Here is a 15,040-nt window from a genome sequence, read left to right on the forward strand (position 1 = left end):
TCAATATAAGACTAAGCGTGACTCAGTCAGGTGGAGAAAGATTTGCTTAGCTGGAAAGGTAGTGGCAATAGTTTTTTAGTGCACACATCCCCCACTGCCTGGATGGAGTGTCTGATAACACTTCTGTGCACTGTGGCCACCACGTGTCCTTTAAACTGCCAGGTCATTGGATTCCAAAAAAGAAAGAGAGAAAAAGGTGGAAGAGGAGCCAAAGAGGCTTTAGAGACATATTAGTCAATCTTAATGACCTTTTTTAAACTAAAAATATAAAAAGAAAGTTGGGAATATGTGAATACTGACTGGTCATTACTCTTATTATTAATTTTTTGTGAATTTTTTAAGTCTATATTTTAGATATTGCATATTTATAGATGAGCTAATATGGTTGAAATTTGCTTCAAAACAATCCAAGAGTCGTGGGAGAAAGTGAGGGTATAGATGTTACAAGGGTGATGGGTACATAGCATCCACTAAATTGCTCTGTTTTTGTTTGAATTTGTCTATATTAAAACCTAAAAGAACAAAGTACCAGGCCACAAAAAAAACCTGGGTAGCTATGGAAATTTCTGTGCCTTCAACAGATGGAAAGATTTACAACTCCCAACAAACGAAGCTGAAATTTATACCAAAGAAGAACATTTTATGTATTTTTAATAAATATGGTGGATTTGTGTGTGTGTGTGTATATATATATACACACATATATACATAAAACGCTTTGGGGGTGAATTATGTTTCTGTATGAGCTCTGACCTGCCACCTTCCCTACCCCCACACGCTCTCACAGTTTTCAGAGGAGCAGCGCTTTAACAATTTCCTGAAAGCCCTTCGAGAGAAAGTGGAAATTAAACAATTAACTCATTTCTGGGAAATTGTCGTTCATGGTAAGGTGTCATTTGTCTTTTTCTTCAAATAGTTATGCTATATTTTCCAAGTATAAGTTCTGAATATAAATTATATTGTGTAATGTGTTATGTGAGGACCTGATAATGTCCCATGTGGATTTTTCCATGTGAATTTGGGAAATGCTCAGTATTTGGTGAACTGAAAATCTTGATTAATAAGCACAAATACAAAGTGATAAATAATAAGTAAACATATAAGTCCCATCTTAAACTCTCTGTGTAGTGTGGCCCTTTCATGGCTGTGCCCTTCTGTTTGATGACCGAAGAAGCTGTATAGGCAGTCATTGATCTCTGTCTCAGATTCTTAGACCTGTAAGTCCTGCTGGATGCATAGCATTTTCATTAATCTCCCCCACATTTTGCCCTCCTCCATTGCCCTCCTTTCATTGCCATGTTCTTGGGCATTTTATATTAGCCAACCAACGTCTTCATGCACCAAAGCCACTCACTTATTCGCAGTGACCAATGCAAATTAAACATAGAAACAGGGCAACAAGCATTCTTTCACTTTTAGGCTTGTTGTTTGATTTCCATCATGCCCTTTGCCCATTTCCTTTAACCTGGCTTGATTTTCTTTTAGAACTGAAACACAAGATATTACCTGTTAAAAGTACATATTATGAAAACAATGATGTTGCAAAGTACAAAACTTCTTACTTGAAGTAGAGCCCCCAAATTAGTTTCAACCTGTCCTTCTGTGCAAACTCTGTAAAAAAGGAGTCACATGCCTATCTCTCCAGCTTCTAAGAGGCAGTTTTTTGTCACACAGACAACCATTTCCCTGACAGTTAATTTTTCAGCCCTTTAACTTCTACACTGGGGAGCAAAAGCAATTAGAATAGGTGGTGAATTGGGCTTACTCAAATCACTTTTGTGTTTCTGCTGTCGACCCAGTAGATGAAAGAGATTGGTTTTGGTACCTATTGAATGCCTCCAGTATATTGCTTGCTGAAAAGAAATTTGCAGGACATACACAAGATACATATATATATATATTATATATATATATCTCCTGTTGAGAGAATACACATGACCTTGTGCCATTTCTAGGTACAAATGGATGTTAAATGCATGTGCTTTTCTGAGAGCGTTTCGTGCATCAATCATTTGAGACAGAAGAAAATCTTAAGAAGAAGAGAAAACTACAGGGTAGATTTTCCATCCTTGATTTGCTGTCACTGAGCTCAACTCAACACTCTGGGCTAAATGTTAGGCAAAATCTTTGTAAGAGCGTGTCTCCTTCTGACCTTAGCTTTCTGCCATTCCATCAATAGCTGGTCACACTGCTAGAAGTCAGAAAGTCTGCAGATTCCCGTATCTGGTACCTAATGGGTTTGGACCAAAGCATAGTTACTCAATTTGCATTTCTTTACTGAGCTCCTGCTATGAAATACACTGAGGGAAATATAAGGATGAATAAAATGTAATCCCTGCCCTAGAGAAAGTATAATCTGTTAGGAGGGATAAAATATTTACAGTCATACAGGATACAGTATGGTGAGAGCTATTTCAAAGGGATAAGCAAAGTGATCTGAGAGTTCTAAGGGAGAGATTGAATCAAGAAAGACTTCACACAGCAGGTAGCATTTGTGATGTGGCTTTCATTTTCTATAAGCAAACATAGGAAAAAGGACGATGGAAGATGGAAAAAATGATGTGAGTTCAGCACTTTTCATAAAGCTTTATATTTCCTATAAGGAAGAGCACGTTTATATTAATAATTCCAAAAATCTCCCATGCAAAGCTGGGAGGAGGTGTGGTGGAAAGGAAGGTGGGATTGGGCTTGAGTCTCTGTACTTGAATTTTCCTCTGTGAATTACTTTATAGATGGAGTTACTCTGATCACCAAAGATGAAGCCCCTGGAAGCTCTGTCACCACTGAGGAAGCCAAAAAGGTATTGTGGGGTAGCTCTCTGTCTTTAGATGAATTATTGCAGTGGAGATTATTTTCTTGGTGCTCATTCTTCCTTGAAGAAGTAAAATTCCAGGGGTAACTAGATTACTATACCATTCTTTACTCAACCAACAGGCAAATTGCTTCAGCTGCAGCATCCTCATAGGAGAAATTGTAATCTCACTCAGTTTGCCATAAGCTACGATAATGTTTCTAGAACTCACCTACAATTGCACTTCAGTACCTCTAGAGTTTGTGATCCATAGTAGACCCTGGTTATGGCTAGGAAATCCATCTAGCCCAGTGATCTCCACTCAGGCCACACATTAGTCACCAGGGAGTTGTTTTCAACAACAAAAAAAGAAATATATATATACACACACACAGACACACATACACACATATATATACACACACACAGACACACAGACACACATATATATACACACACACAGACACACATACACACATATATATATACACACACACACATACATTGATGACCCCTTACTTTCCCCTGAAATGGGTCTGAAATGCATTTGGAATGTGGTTTTGAGTTTTTAAAGCCCCTCAGGTAATTGTATGGTGCAACAAGGTATTATATTAGAATACTAGCAACACTAGTATTCTAACATAAGGCACATCCAGGTCTTTATAGTAACACACCCTGGATATGCAGGCCCCATGGACTTCATATTGATGTAAATGGTCAACATACTTGGTGTCTTCCTGTGTGGAGGATGAGCATTACATCTGATTCAGTTGTGAGTCAAAAACATTCAGCTGTTTAGCTCAGTTCTTCTTCATTATACTGCAGATTTGTGATGAAATTTCAATGAAATTAAATTGAGTAGCTCAGAAGTATATGGTTCATAACATCCAGTGTTATTTACAGTCAGTGGTTGACCCAGCCTTGCTAGTACAACACATGTCAGCTGTCAGTTATGTACTAAGCCTCTGCTGTTTGCTGGGCACTGTACTGAACGATAAAACAGCACCCCCTCCAGAGACTCAGTTGCTTACAGGGTAGCAGAAGGAAGCAATAGAGACTCAAAAATTAACTGCCCGGCTAAGGGAGAGCTTGGTCAGGGACTATGAACAGGAATATAAGGGAACAGCAGAAACAAGGCCAGAGATGTTCATCTATGGGCTAAACTCAGGCCAAAGTTTAACAATCTTGAATTTTCAGTTCAGAAAACTCATTTGGCAAAAACCATGCTATTGTTTGGCAAAGAAATTAGAATATACAAGACTTTTTATTAAGCACTCTGCCTGGCAAACGCATTTTGTTAAAGAACAGATATGGCCCCTGCTCTTAGGAAGTAAGATTTCAGAATTTAAAAAGCATTCTTCAAGATGCTGACTGTTGTCTCAGAGAAGGTTCTCTGATGTCTGTACCCACTGCTGCCACAGTCAAGACTGAGTACTGTGGGCTTCAGAGTGCCCTGTAACTGGTTCTATTTCTATTTGTTATTTTATACAAGGGCATGGTAATACTTCCCCCTTGAACTAGGGTGTGTCATTCAGGGCTCTGGAGAGAGAGCCAATACTGTGTGTATGGGGAGGGTGTGGAGGGGGAATTGATTCATTTTAAGGAACTGGCTCACACAATTGTGGAGGCTGGCAAATGTGGAATTTATAGAGCAGGCCAGCAAGCTGGAAATTAAGGCAGGATTTCTGTATTACATTCCAGGGGCATAATTCCTTCAACTGATTGGATAAGGCTTACCAACATTTTTGAGGGTAACCTTCTTTACTTAAGTCAGCTGATTGTAAATGTTAGTCATTCATAAAATACCTTCACAGCAACATCTAGTGTTTGCCATAACAGCTGGGCACCATAGCATAGTGAAGTTGACACACAAAATTATGTAGAGTGAAGGCTTATCAATCAGTTTTTGGTAAATGGGTAAAATAAGGCAGATAGTTTCATTTTAATCGTTACTGCATTCAAAAAAGAAATCTGTCATCCAGTTGAGAGTTGAGTACGTTACAGTTTTGGGAGGAAGCAGAAAGCCCTGACCTGAAAAGGCAGTCTTTTACCCCAAGCAGTACCTCTTAACCGATGCTGTCAGAGTTGAGTGAGGCCAGAATACGAGAAAAGAAAGCAAGCTAAGAAGGGATAATGTGCTTCCTGCAAGTGTCTGGGCCTTAGTCTTTGTTGCAAATGCAATATCACCTTTGGAATTTAAGAGCACAGAGCATAACCATCAGGAATTTTAATGTCTGGTAATGAAGCTGCAGAGAGGAATTTCAGTGAAGACTAGATACGGGTGGGTGTCCTTACATGATTCTAATATCAACAGAACTGATTTCATTTGGTTGCAATTTAAGACAACTCCAAAAACATCACCATGTTTGAAGAGAGAGAAAACGCGGTCAGCATAGCAGAGTGAAGCTTGCTGTTGTGGCTGACTCTCGGCACACACTCTGTCGTGTCTGACCTGTATGATTATGCTTTTGTGTCTGCTTCGGTATCACAAGAGCCCTTTTTTTTTCTTCAGAATGTAAACTTAGTCCTCTATGTTTAAAAAAAATTTTTAATGGCACCTGTTGATTTTTGGAGAGAATTGTGGAAGGGAGAAGTTACATACGAATGATAATGGGTAGAATTAGTACACTTCTGGCTCAAGGAAGTGGTTTTAATAGGAGAGACATGCTTCAGCTTTTTCTCTTAGCCAAGTTATGGAAGTATAATCAGTTTTGACCACACAATAAAATACTCATTTACATTTTCTTCAAAGCAACTGTTATGTTTGGTCACTTCCCAAAGAATCAATTACAGAAACTTGGCTGTATTCAGACATTGAAGAACAATCTTCATAGTCCATTAAAATTCTTTCAAGATATTGACCATAAGTTATTTAAAGTTGGTATACTGTCACATTATTGCTGTTAAATGTTGATGATTTGAAAGGAAATATTATTCAGGGATGCCCATTTTAAATGAAAATCATGACTACTCTTCCCCATCTTAAGGACAATTGTTTCTCTCTGATATATTCTAGAAATGTGTGGATTTTATGATTCTTTGAGAATATAGGTAAGTCATTCTTGCTGTAGAAATAGAAAGTTCTCTCATGACATAAGCTTAGACAGTCACTTTTCCTTTCAATAACTGATACCTCTGTTTCATTTTGAAGCCTAGATATAAATATAACCCCTGTTTTCCAGTCATGAATTCTTTAACTTTTTCTGTTTTCTGGTAGTTAGTTAGACATGCCATTAATGTTTGATGTTTGTATATATATTTTTCCTCCAGTTTTGTTTCTTTTTATTGAGTTAACATTGCTTTATACCATTGGTAAATTTCTGTGTACAATGTTATATTTCAACTTCTGTATACACTACATACTCACCACCAAAAGTTCAGTTTCCATTCATCCCCATACAGTTGCCCCTCTTTACCCATTTCACCCTCCCCTCATGCCTTTCCTTCTGGTAACTACTAGTCTTTTCTCTGTGTCTATGGGTTTGTTTTTGTTTCATTTGATTTGTTCATTTGTTCTGGGTTTGTTTTATATTCCACATACGAGGCAAATCATACAGTGTTTATCTTTCTTCATCTGACTTATTTCACTTAGCATAATCCTCCCAAGGACCATATTTCAAAAAGATACATACACCTTGGTGTTCACCACAGCATTATTTATGATAACAAAGGTCGGAAGAAAAAAACCCCACATGTCCGTTGATGATGAATGAGTAAAGAAGGTGTGGTATCCATCCACAATGGAATACTACTCAGCCATAGAAAGATGAAGTCTTGCCATTTGCGACAACATGGAGAGGCCTCTGTAGCTCCTGTGCCCCCTTTATCTGCCATCTCATTCACAGGGCTTGGCTCTGTGGCGGGTAGGAGTTGTGCCTGTTTATCCTGCCACGTTCCAGGAGCATCACAATCCAGGACTAGGGAACCACAGGCCGTGAGAGACCTGCACTTGTAAAAGGTCAAGAAAGGCTGATGCTTCATTCAAAGTTTGTCATCTTTATAAAAAAAATTTTTTTTTAAATTTTTTCCTACTAACCTGTATTAGGGTTAAAACAGTGATTCTCAGCCAGGAGTGATTTTATTCCCCAGGAGATACTGGCATTGTCCAGAGACATTCCAGGTGGTTACAGTAGGGAGCATGCGACTGACTCCTAGTAGGTAGAGCCCCTCCCAACAAAGAATGATGAGAAGCCCTGGGCTAAAAGGATTTAAACAAGTCAGATTCTTAACTAAGGCAGAGGATATTGGCTTAAGTTGTATAGAATTTTATTCAGCTGGAAGGAATCCTAATGATGATCTAGCTGAGTTTTTATTTTTAAAACTGAAAGCTTACAAGGAAGCCTGATAGATAAAACATAGAAGGGTGACACTTCTCCCTTGATGGACAGTGGGAGTGGAAGTTTGGGGTTACCCATGCCCTGAGGACTTGGAAGAGCCCTCAGGGAACAGAACCTGAAAACCACTGATCTGGTCCAAACTCCTTATTTTATATACACATGAAGAAACTTAGGGCTGAGACATAAAATGATGTGCTTACAATCTCGTAGTGGCACTGGCCAGAAACCCAGTGGTAGGACTGAGCCCCAGCCCTCCCTTCTTTTTATTCCATATTAAGAGCTCAGAGAGGAAAGAGAATTTATTCCCGTGGCTTTGGAATATTGTTTCTCACAGGATTCCAAGGTTGAGATTTGCCTAAATAATCATTTGATACAAACTCTTAGGGGGGAAAAGGCATCATTTGAGCACTTGTTTTCCTTATAGCTGCCTAATCTAGCCTTCTTTACTGGTGTTGACATCTATTGATTTTTCCATCTTAGCATCATAGATGCTCAAAGCTTAGTGATCTGGTCATTTTCCAGAGGCAGTCTAGAGAGGTGAAGTTGACTTTCTCAGTGTCACAAGTTCATGGCCAGCAGAACTGGTTAGAGTCCAGACTCTGGACTCTTAATAGTCACCTCCATGCATTTTCATGCCGCCACCATAGAATGCCAGCAGCCACGTGTACATAAAAGATTCTCACACTCCCTCTTCCAAAAAAGATCCCCAAAGCATTGTGAAAGATTATAAGATTAGAATTAGGAGTCATTTCTTGAGAACAGTTGTCTCTGACTGCTGGCCGCTGTTGGACCCCATGACATTTTCCTTTGTTCTTTTCTTCCTTTTCTGCCTTAAATCCCTAGTGAAGTTCTATATGTTAGTACAAGAAAAGCAGTAATTAAAAGGTCACATTGTTACTTTATATTTGTTTAGAGCTTGATATTTTTAAGATATGATTTTAAATTTTTTATTGCGCTAGAACATAGAGTAAAAGCACAAATCTTAAATATGAACACTGCTAAATTCTTACATAGTCATATATCTGGGTGCCCACCGCCCAGACCAAAGTACAGAGCATTTCCAAAACCTCAGAAGGCTCCCTGATGCCCTGCCCAGTAGTCTGACATCTGTCACTTGAGAGTAGTTTTGCCTAGCTCAACCTTCATATAATTGGAATCATGCCTTTTATGACTCATCCATGATGTTAAAATTGTTCGTTCTTTATTACAGCTATGTAGTATTCTCTTTTGTGGTTATACCACAATTTTTCATCCATTCTCCTAATGACAGACATTAGTTGTTTCTAAACACTGGCAACTGGGAATAAAAATGCTATGGATATTCTTGTGACTGTCATTTGGTAAACATATATTGGGTGTATTCCTAGGAATTGGAACATAAAATCTACAATTCCACAAGGCCTTTTTTGTATATTTTTTTTCATCTGAGAAGCAGTGCAACCCCAAGAGATAAATGGGGTCAGTACCCTTTTTATTTTTGAGGAGAGCTAGTTATAGAAAGGTCAAGTGGCTTGCCCAGGGTTACTGGGAACGGACAGTGCCTCAATTATATGGTTCTTTTCCCCCACACTGGTTTGCAGATTTCTCTCCTGAACTGTATTCCCTGTAAAGCATGAAAATAGCATTAATGGAACCTAAGTGTGTGTCATTTTAAACAAAATACATGCCAACAGGTTTTCATTCTTCATGATGCTATTGTATATCTAGACCTTGGTGTTGGAATCACCCCAGTGGAAGCCATGTGTTTTCAATTTGGGGATTGCTAAGGGCCTTAGGACAAGCTGATTTTCAGTTTTTAGTCTTACGGAGGAACAGAACTGGAAGCTTCTGTATAGAAGTGATTGATGCAGTTTCTCTGCTTGTGGCCAGGATTGTATTTCAGTGTACCTGAAAGTAGTGGTTTATCCATCTCATAAAGATCTGCAAGTAAGAAGGTTCTTTCTTGGTAACCTAAAATACATGATGGTGGCTTGAGGATGGAGGACTGTGTCACACAACTGTTTTTTTTCTATTTGTCCTCATTTTTCAGCATATTGCAGAGAGAAAGAACATAAGAAAAGTCAGCTGTTGACTGGTGCCCCTTTTGGCTGCATTTAGAGAATCTGTTGTTGCTTTTATTGGGAAAACAGGCCAGTCATTGAATTCTCTGCTTTATCTCTAGCTTCCCTGTCATGCACAGCCTGGAAATTACTTGTAGTTAAAAACTTTGACGGTGAGGAGTGATAAGTGTAAGAGATCAGCTTCGCCTGGGGCTGTGGGAAGGATAATGGATGGCAGCCTGCTCTTAGCTGTAAATTGCTTAAGCAGAAATGCAAAGCAGATCTGTCAGGAAATCAGCTCCAGATGTTTAGCACTTGACGGAAAGGAGAGTTTATTTGCCGCCGTTTCTTTCTTCCTAGAATTTGGCCTCATCTCAGAGACGTGCCGTTTATGTTTAATGGTATGTACTGTGGTCATATGGTGCAGACACTCCTGTCTGAATTTATCCTGTAATTGCAGTGTGAAAGGGGCTTTGCAGGTGGGATGGGAATGGGAATTGGAGCTTTTAGAGACTGTGTGCCAAAAAGCATTAGGGATTTTCTAGATTCATCAATGGTTTAGTCACTAAGTCATGTCCAACTCCTGCGACTCCATGAACTGTAGCCTGCCAGGCTCCTCTGCCCATGGGATTCTCCAGGCAAGAATACTAGAGTGGGTCGCCATTTCCTTCTTCAAGATTCATCAGTGCGTACCTACTGTGGTGTAGGTCAGGTTTCTAAGGGGGTACAGCGGCCTACAAAACGATTAAGACCACTGAGTTTGTTTTTGAAGGTACCAGTCACTTGTAGCCCTCAGAGGCTTCCAGTAAGACACAGCTCTATTTTTTTATTCTTTTCTCACCTAAAGGATACGTCTTTATCTTTTAGGCTGATGTTCTTGATGTAGGGAGAATCACCTGGGGGTTAATGATAGTAGGAGAGGAACAAAATAAAAATCGTTTTTAATATTGATGATAATTAGAATCATAAATAAAGATTAATTTGGGAATCTGGGAGCAGAGTCTGACCTTCAGATGTAAACCACATGCAGGTGCACGTGTGGATTACTGGCTCATTTATCTCTATGTGGCTCTCAGGCATCTTTATTAATAATCAACCCAAATGAATAAGTAGACTTGATGATACGAATCAGTTCTGTTCTGTCCCAGGCTGTGCCTCGACTGCTAGCATCTCCTGTCTCCTAAACCACAGAAATATTTCCAGCACTGACCACAGTCCAGTTCAGAGTCAGCAAAGGGCCGTAGAAAGATGTATACATGTTCTTAGAGAAAGGTGAACTCCTTAATCTCTCAATCAGAATTGAAGTCAGTGATGGATGAGCTGGTTTTGACTGAGGGGGAAAAAGTCTGGGAGGGAGGATGAGTCAAAAACAGACTGTCATAGGCACATCCAGGTGCTAACGCGGCCTCGCCCAGCTCTGCACATGCAGCTTTCCTCTTGCCCTTCTTACCCACGTAAGTTTCGGCACATAAGGACTTAAAGGACACACAGTGCTTGCTTCCTGAGACTTGTTGTACACAGCCTTGTATTTGAACTGTAACTTTGGTCTGTGGTATAAGGAGACATCAGTTCAGTTCAATTCAGTTGCTCAGTCGTGTCCAACTCTTTGCGACCCCATGAATCGCAGCACGCCAGGCCTCCCTGTCCATCACCAACTCCCGGAGTTCACTCAGACTCACGTCCATCGAGTCCGTGATGCCATCCAGCCATCTCATCCTCTGTCGTCCCCTTCTCCTCCTGCCCCCAATCCCTCCCAGCATCAGAGTCTTTTCCAGTGAGTCAACTCTTCGCATAAGGTGTCCAAAGTACTGGAGTTTCAGCTTCAGCATCATTCCCTCCAAAGAAATCACAGGGCTCATCTCCTTCACAATGGACTGGTTGGATCTCCTTGCAGTCCAAGGGACTCTCAAGAGTCTTCGCCAACACCACAGTTCAAAAGCATCAATTCTTCGGCACTCAGCTTTCTTCACAGTCCAACTCTCACATCCATACATGACCACTAGAAAAACCATAACCTTGACTAGACGGACCTTTGTTGGCAAAGTAATGTCTCTGCTTTTCAGTATGTTATCTAGGTTGGTCATAACTTTTCTTCCAAGCAGTAAGCATCTTTTAATTTCATGGCTGCAGTTACCATCTGCAGTGACTTTGGAGCCCCCCAAAATAAAGTCTGATACTGTTTCCACTGTTTCCCCATCTATTTGCCATGAAGTGATGGGGCCAGATGTGTGATCTTCGTTTTCTGAATGTTGAGCTTTAAGCCAACTTTTTCACTCTCCTCTTTCACTTTCATCAAGAGGCTTTTCAGTTCCTCTTCACTTTCTGCCATAACGGTGGTTTCATCTGCATAGCTGAGGTTATTGATATTTCTTGCGGCAATCTTGATTCCAGCTTGTGCTTTTTCCAGCCCAGCGTTTCTCATGATGTACTCTGCATGTAAGTTAAATAAGCAGGGTGACAATATATAGCCTTGACATACTCCCTTTCCTATTTGGAACCAGTCTGTTGTTCCATGTCCAGTTCTAACTGTTGCTTTCTGACCTTTTAATATATATATAATTCTTAGGTTTCAGAGGCCTTGATTGTGTCCATGGTACCATAAAAATTACAGAAAATACAGGGAAAGCAGTTCTTGCCCTGCTTTCATGTCGAGAAAGTGTACACATGAACACACCTTTCCCTCTTGAGTGTAGCTACCACAGAATCGAAGTGGGCTGGAAGGGCTTATTTACTGCCCGCCAACTCCATGCATACCAACCCTGAGGGATACTAACTGGGAGAGGCCTGCCACACTTCCATCTCCCCTTTTAAAAACCCTCCCTCCTGCAGGCTGATCTCTGCTGCCATGCTAAGTACTTATCCTACGAGATCTGTTCTAGTGTTAGGATGGACAAGAGATTGATAAAACCTAGGTCTTTGGTACAGTTGTCACACACCTTGAAGGACAAGAGTCCCCACTGCTGTCTTTGGAGGGCAGGAATGTTCAGATAGTCTTCATGGGCACTCACTCCCCTTTGAAAATCTGAGTTGCGTTCCTCGATCCTTGCAGCCTTCAGTTCAGGGCCCTTTGCTTTTCTGCATATCTGCCTTGTAGAACAGAGAAGGCGATTGCACCCCACTCCAGTACTCTTGCCTGGAAAATCCCATGGACGGAGGAGCCTTGTAGGCTGCAGTCCATGGGGTCGCAAAGAGTCGGACACGACTGAGCGACTTCACTTTCACTTTTCACATTCATGCACTGAAGAAGGAAATGGCAACCCACTCCGGTGTTCTTGCCTGGAGAATCCCAGGGACGGGGGAGCCTGGTGGGCTCCCGTCTATGGGGTCACACAGAGTCGGACACGACTGAAGTGACTTAGCAGCAGCAGCAGCCTTGTAGAAGTTCCAGGTCTAGAATCCTGATGCTAAACAGAAGCGTACACTGCAAGTTTTCTCATCCACCTTCCTGTTTTCAAACAATTTCTAACACACATTTAAAGACTGCCAGAAAAAGAATTGAACAAACCCACCCATTTTTGTGTTTCACATCTCCTAGAAGTCCTTCCTTTTACCTCTTTTTTTTCCTCAGTGGAGTTGAGTAGATGCTTATAATCTTTAAGTCCAGACACTTGACCCTCAGTGCTCCCTTCAAAAGAAACTGAGATTTATTGTATGCCAATTACACCTCAGTAAAGTTTACTTTTGTTAAAAAGAAAGAGAGAGAGACTGTTTGAGGTGTTTGGTTCTTTTCTTAATCCTAATGAGCCCACATACCTGCTGTGAAAGCAAAAATAGGAATACCTGGTGTCCTCGGGGCCTGATGACATGCCCACTGCCTTGGCGAGCCACATCATCTCCTCCCTCTTCCCTGGAACTTTCTCCGTGACTAGTTAGTGGACTGTTCAACCTCACGTGGGTCCTCTCATCCAGAACCAAAGGAAGGGGCGTACATCAAGATGGTGCTTCTTTTGGGCCATTTGCACGTGTTCCTCCATCAAAGGAGGCAAAACTGTCCTTGTGATATTATCCCTGACTTTCTGTTCACAGTTTCTGGCCCCCAAAGAAAATGCAGATGCAGACACAGCGGCCGCCTTTGAGGAGGGTGGGGACGTGGATGACTTGGTAAGTACTTCTAATACATACCAGCTGTTCTCATGCTTAAACATGGCTGAGCTGTAAATACAGCCACCAAGCCTGCTTATCATGGACTTACTTGTGTTTTAGTTTCTAACATACCAGCAGCTCTCAACACTGTTATTATTTGTCATCATTATAAATGTAATCAGATAAGTAATTTCATAATAGACAGTCCTGTGCTCTTTGGTTCTTTAAATTTATTGTTCATGCAGTTTAATTCTCTCATTGAAGGACTGAAAAAGTGCTGGGAAGGCTATTCCTTTAGCAGCAAAATGTCATAATTTACTGAAATTGCTCTCAACCAAAATAAGCAGTACAGTGTGCAATCTGTGTGGGCTGACAAATAAAAGCAGCATTTAAAACGCCTCATTCTTAAATGTTCTCAATGAACTTAATGTAAACAAAATAGACTGATCCGCATTTGGGGATTTCTGGACCTTACCACACCACGTCTGGATGCCTGGAAGGCTGGGTACAGTGTTGGCTTTTGTATCCATCTTTCGTGTGTGGGGACTTCCTGCCTTTAAGCCTCACGTGACAGCAGTCCAGTAAGAACTTGCAGCCTCTTTGTGGAGAAGTTCTTAGTATTGAAATAAAAAGAGATGCTTCGAATTTAGCTCCTGAAATCGTTTGTTGTTTGTTTGCTGTGTAGTCCCGCAGTCGTGTGCGACTGTTTGCAACCTCATGAACTGTAGCCCTCCAGGCTCCTCTGTCCATGGAGTTTCTCAGGCAAGAATTCTGGAGTGGATTGCCGTTTCCTTCTCCAAGGGATCTTCCCAACCCAGGGATCAAATACATGTCTCCTGCATTGGCAGGCAGGTTCTTTACCACTGAGCCAACAGGGAAACCCCCTAAAATAGTTAGTGGTAAGTGTGCAAGTCCGTGTGTGTCACCAGTGAGGGGAACCATTGTCGCTTATGGTCCCCTCCCCCCAAGAAGCAGTGCTCTGAAGTTGGTCTGTTCCCTTCCTAAATGTGTTGTTCCTGTTTACAGCTGGAGTTGATTTAGCTCGTGGATGTGTGGAGAATCTGTGAGAGCGGCTATCACTGTGATGCTGAGAGTTCTAGACAGAGCAGCCTGGAGGAGGTCACTCAAGCAGACCGGGAAGTTCTGGCGGTGGTCCCTGCAAGCTACACAGAAGTGAATCACCTGATTTCTTGCAGAATGAGTACAAACATTTATAAGGGATAATGTAGACCCCATACGTGTTTATGAAGAGTCTTTATTTTCTGATTGGTGTATTATTTCTTTTTTGGTCTTACTGGTCTCAGTGTATTACGCATGTGCCTTCCTGACCTGGTACACTGGTGTGGATATGGCCCTCGTGAAGGTATCTCATCCAGAACGACAGCATGGCCACTGGTGGGCTTCTCAGTCTTCCCCAGGAAGTCTCATCCATTGTCTGATCCTCTAACAGCATCACAACTTACCCTGATCAAATGGTGGCATTAGTTTCTTACCAGCAGAAAGCTGTCTTTGGGCAGTCACGGCTAAGGGCTGGCCCATTGCTCTTTTTATTTAAGCCTTTGAGTCATCACGTTACTTTGGCCTGCAGCAGGGAAGGAAGGGGAGTACCCATTTTAAGCAGTTAATGGTGATGTTCTCATGAAGGAAAGAGGCTATTTTGGCCCAGCCTCTGACATATCAGTGAACCTAAAAACAAAAGGAAACAAAAACACAGTAACTCAGAGATTCACCACCAGTAGTTAGGATTCTGTCATTTCATTTCACTCTACCTGCAGGTCTCACAGAAGCTT

General features: G+C 41.2%; 1 protein-coding gene across 4 annotated transcripts in view; it reads left to right on the top strand.

Annotated features, from left to right (window-relative positions):
- Positions 1-14,804, top strand: part of XRCC5 (X-ray repair cross complementing 5) — an 86,168-nt gene extending 71,364 nt beyond the window's left edge. For 2 of the 4 annotated variants that reach the window (XM_068968294.1, XM_068968296.1), the window contains exons 18-21: positions 788-884; positions 2,733-2,800; positions 13,194-13,268; positions 13,936-14,120. In XM_068968294.1, the coding sequence (XP_068824395.1) occupies positions 788-884; positions 2,733-2,800; positions 13,194-13,268; positions 13,936-13,971 (276 nt within the window). In that variant the 3' untranslated portion in view covers positions 13,972-14,120. Of the gene's footprint in view, positions 1-787; positions 885-2,732; positions 2,801-13,193; positions 13,269-13,935; positions 14,121-14,276 lie in introns of those variants that run through there. The other 2 variants (XM_068968295.1, XR_011144673.1) reach the window with 2 other exon arrangements.
- The last annotated feature ends 236 nt before the right edge of the window (positions 14,805-15,040 follow it).

This window comes from Capricornis sumatraensis, chromosome 3, assembly GCF_032405125.1.
Source record: "Capricornis sumatraensis isolate serow.1 chromosome 3, serow.2, whole genome shotgun sequence".
Lineage (NCBI taxonomy): Eukaryota > Metazoa > Chordata > Mammalia > Artiodactyla > Bovidae > Capricornis > Capricornis sumatraensis.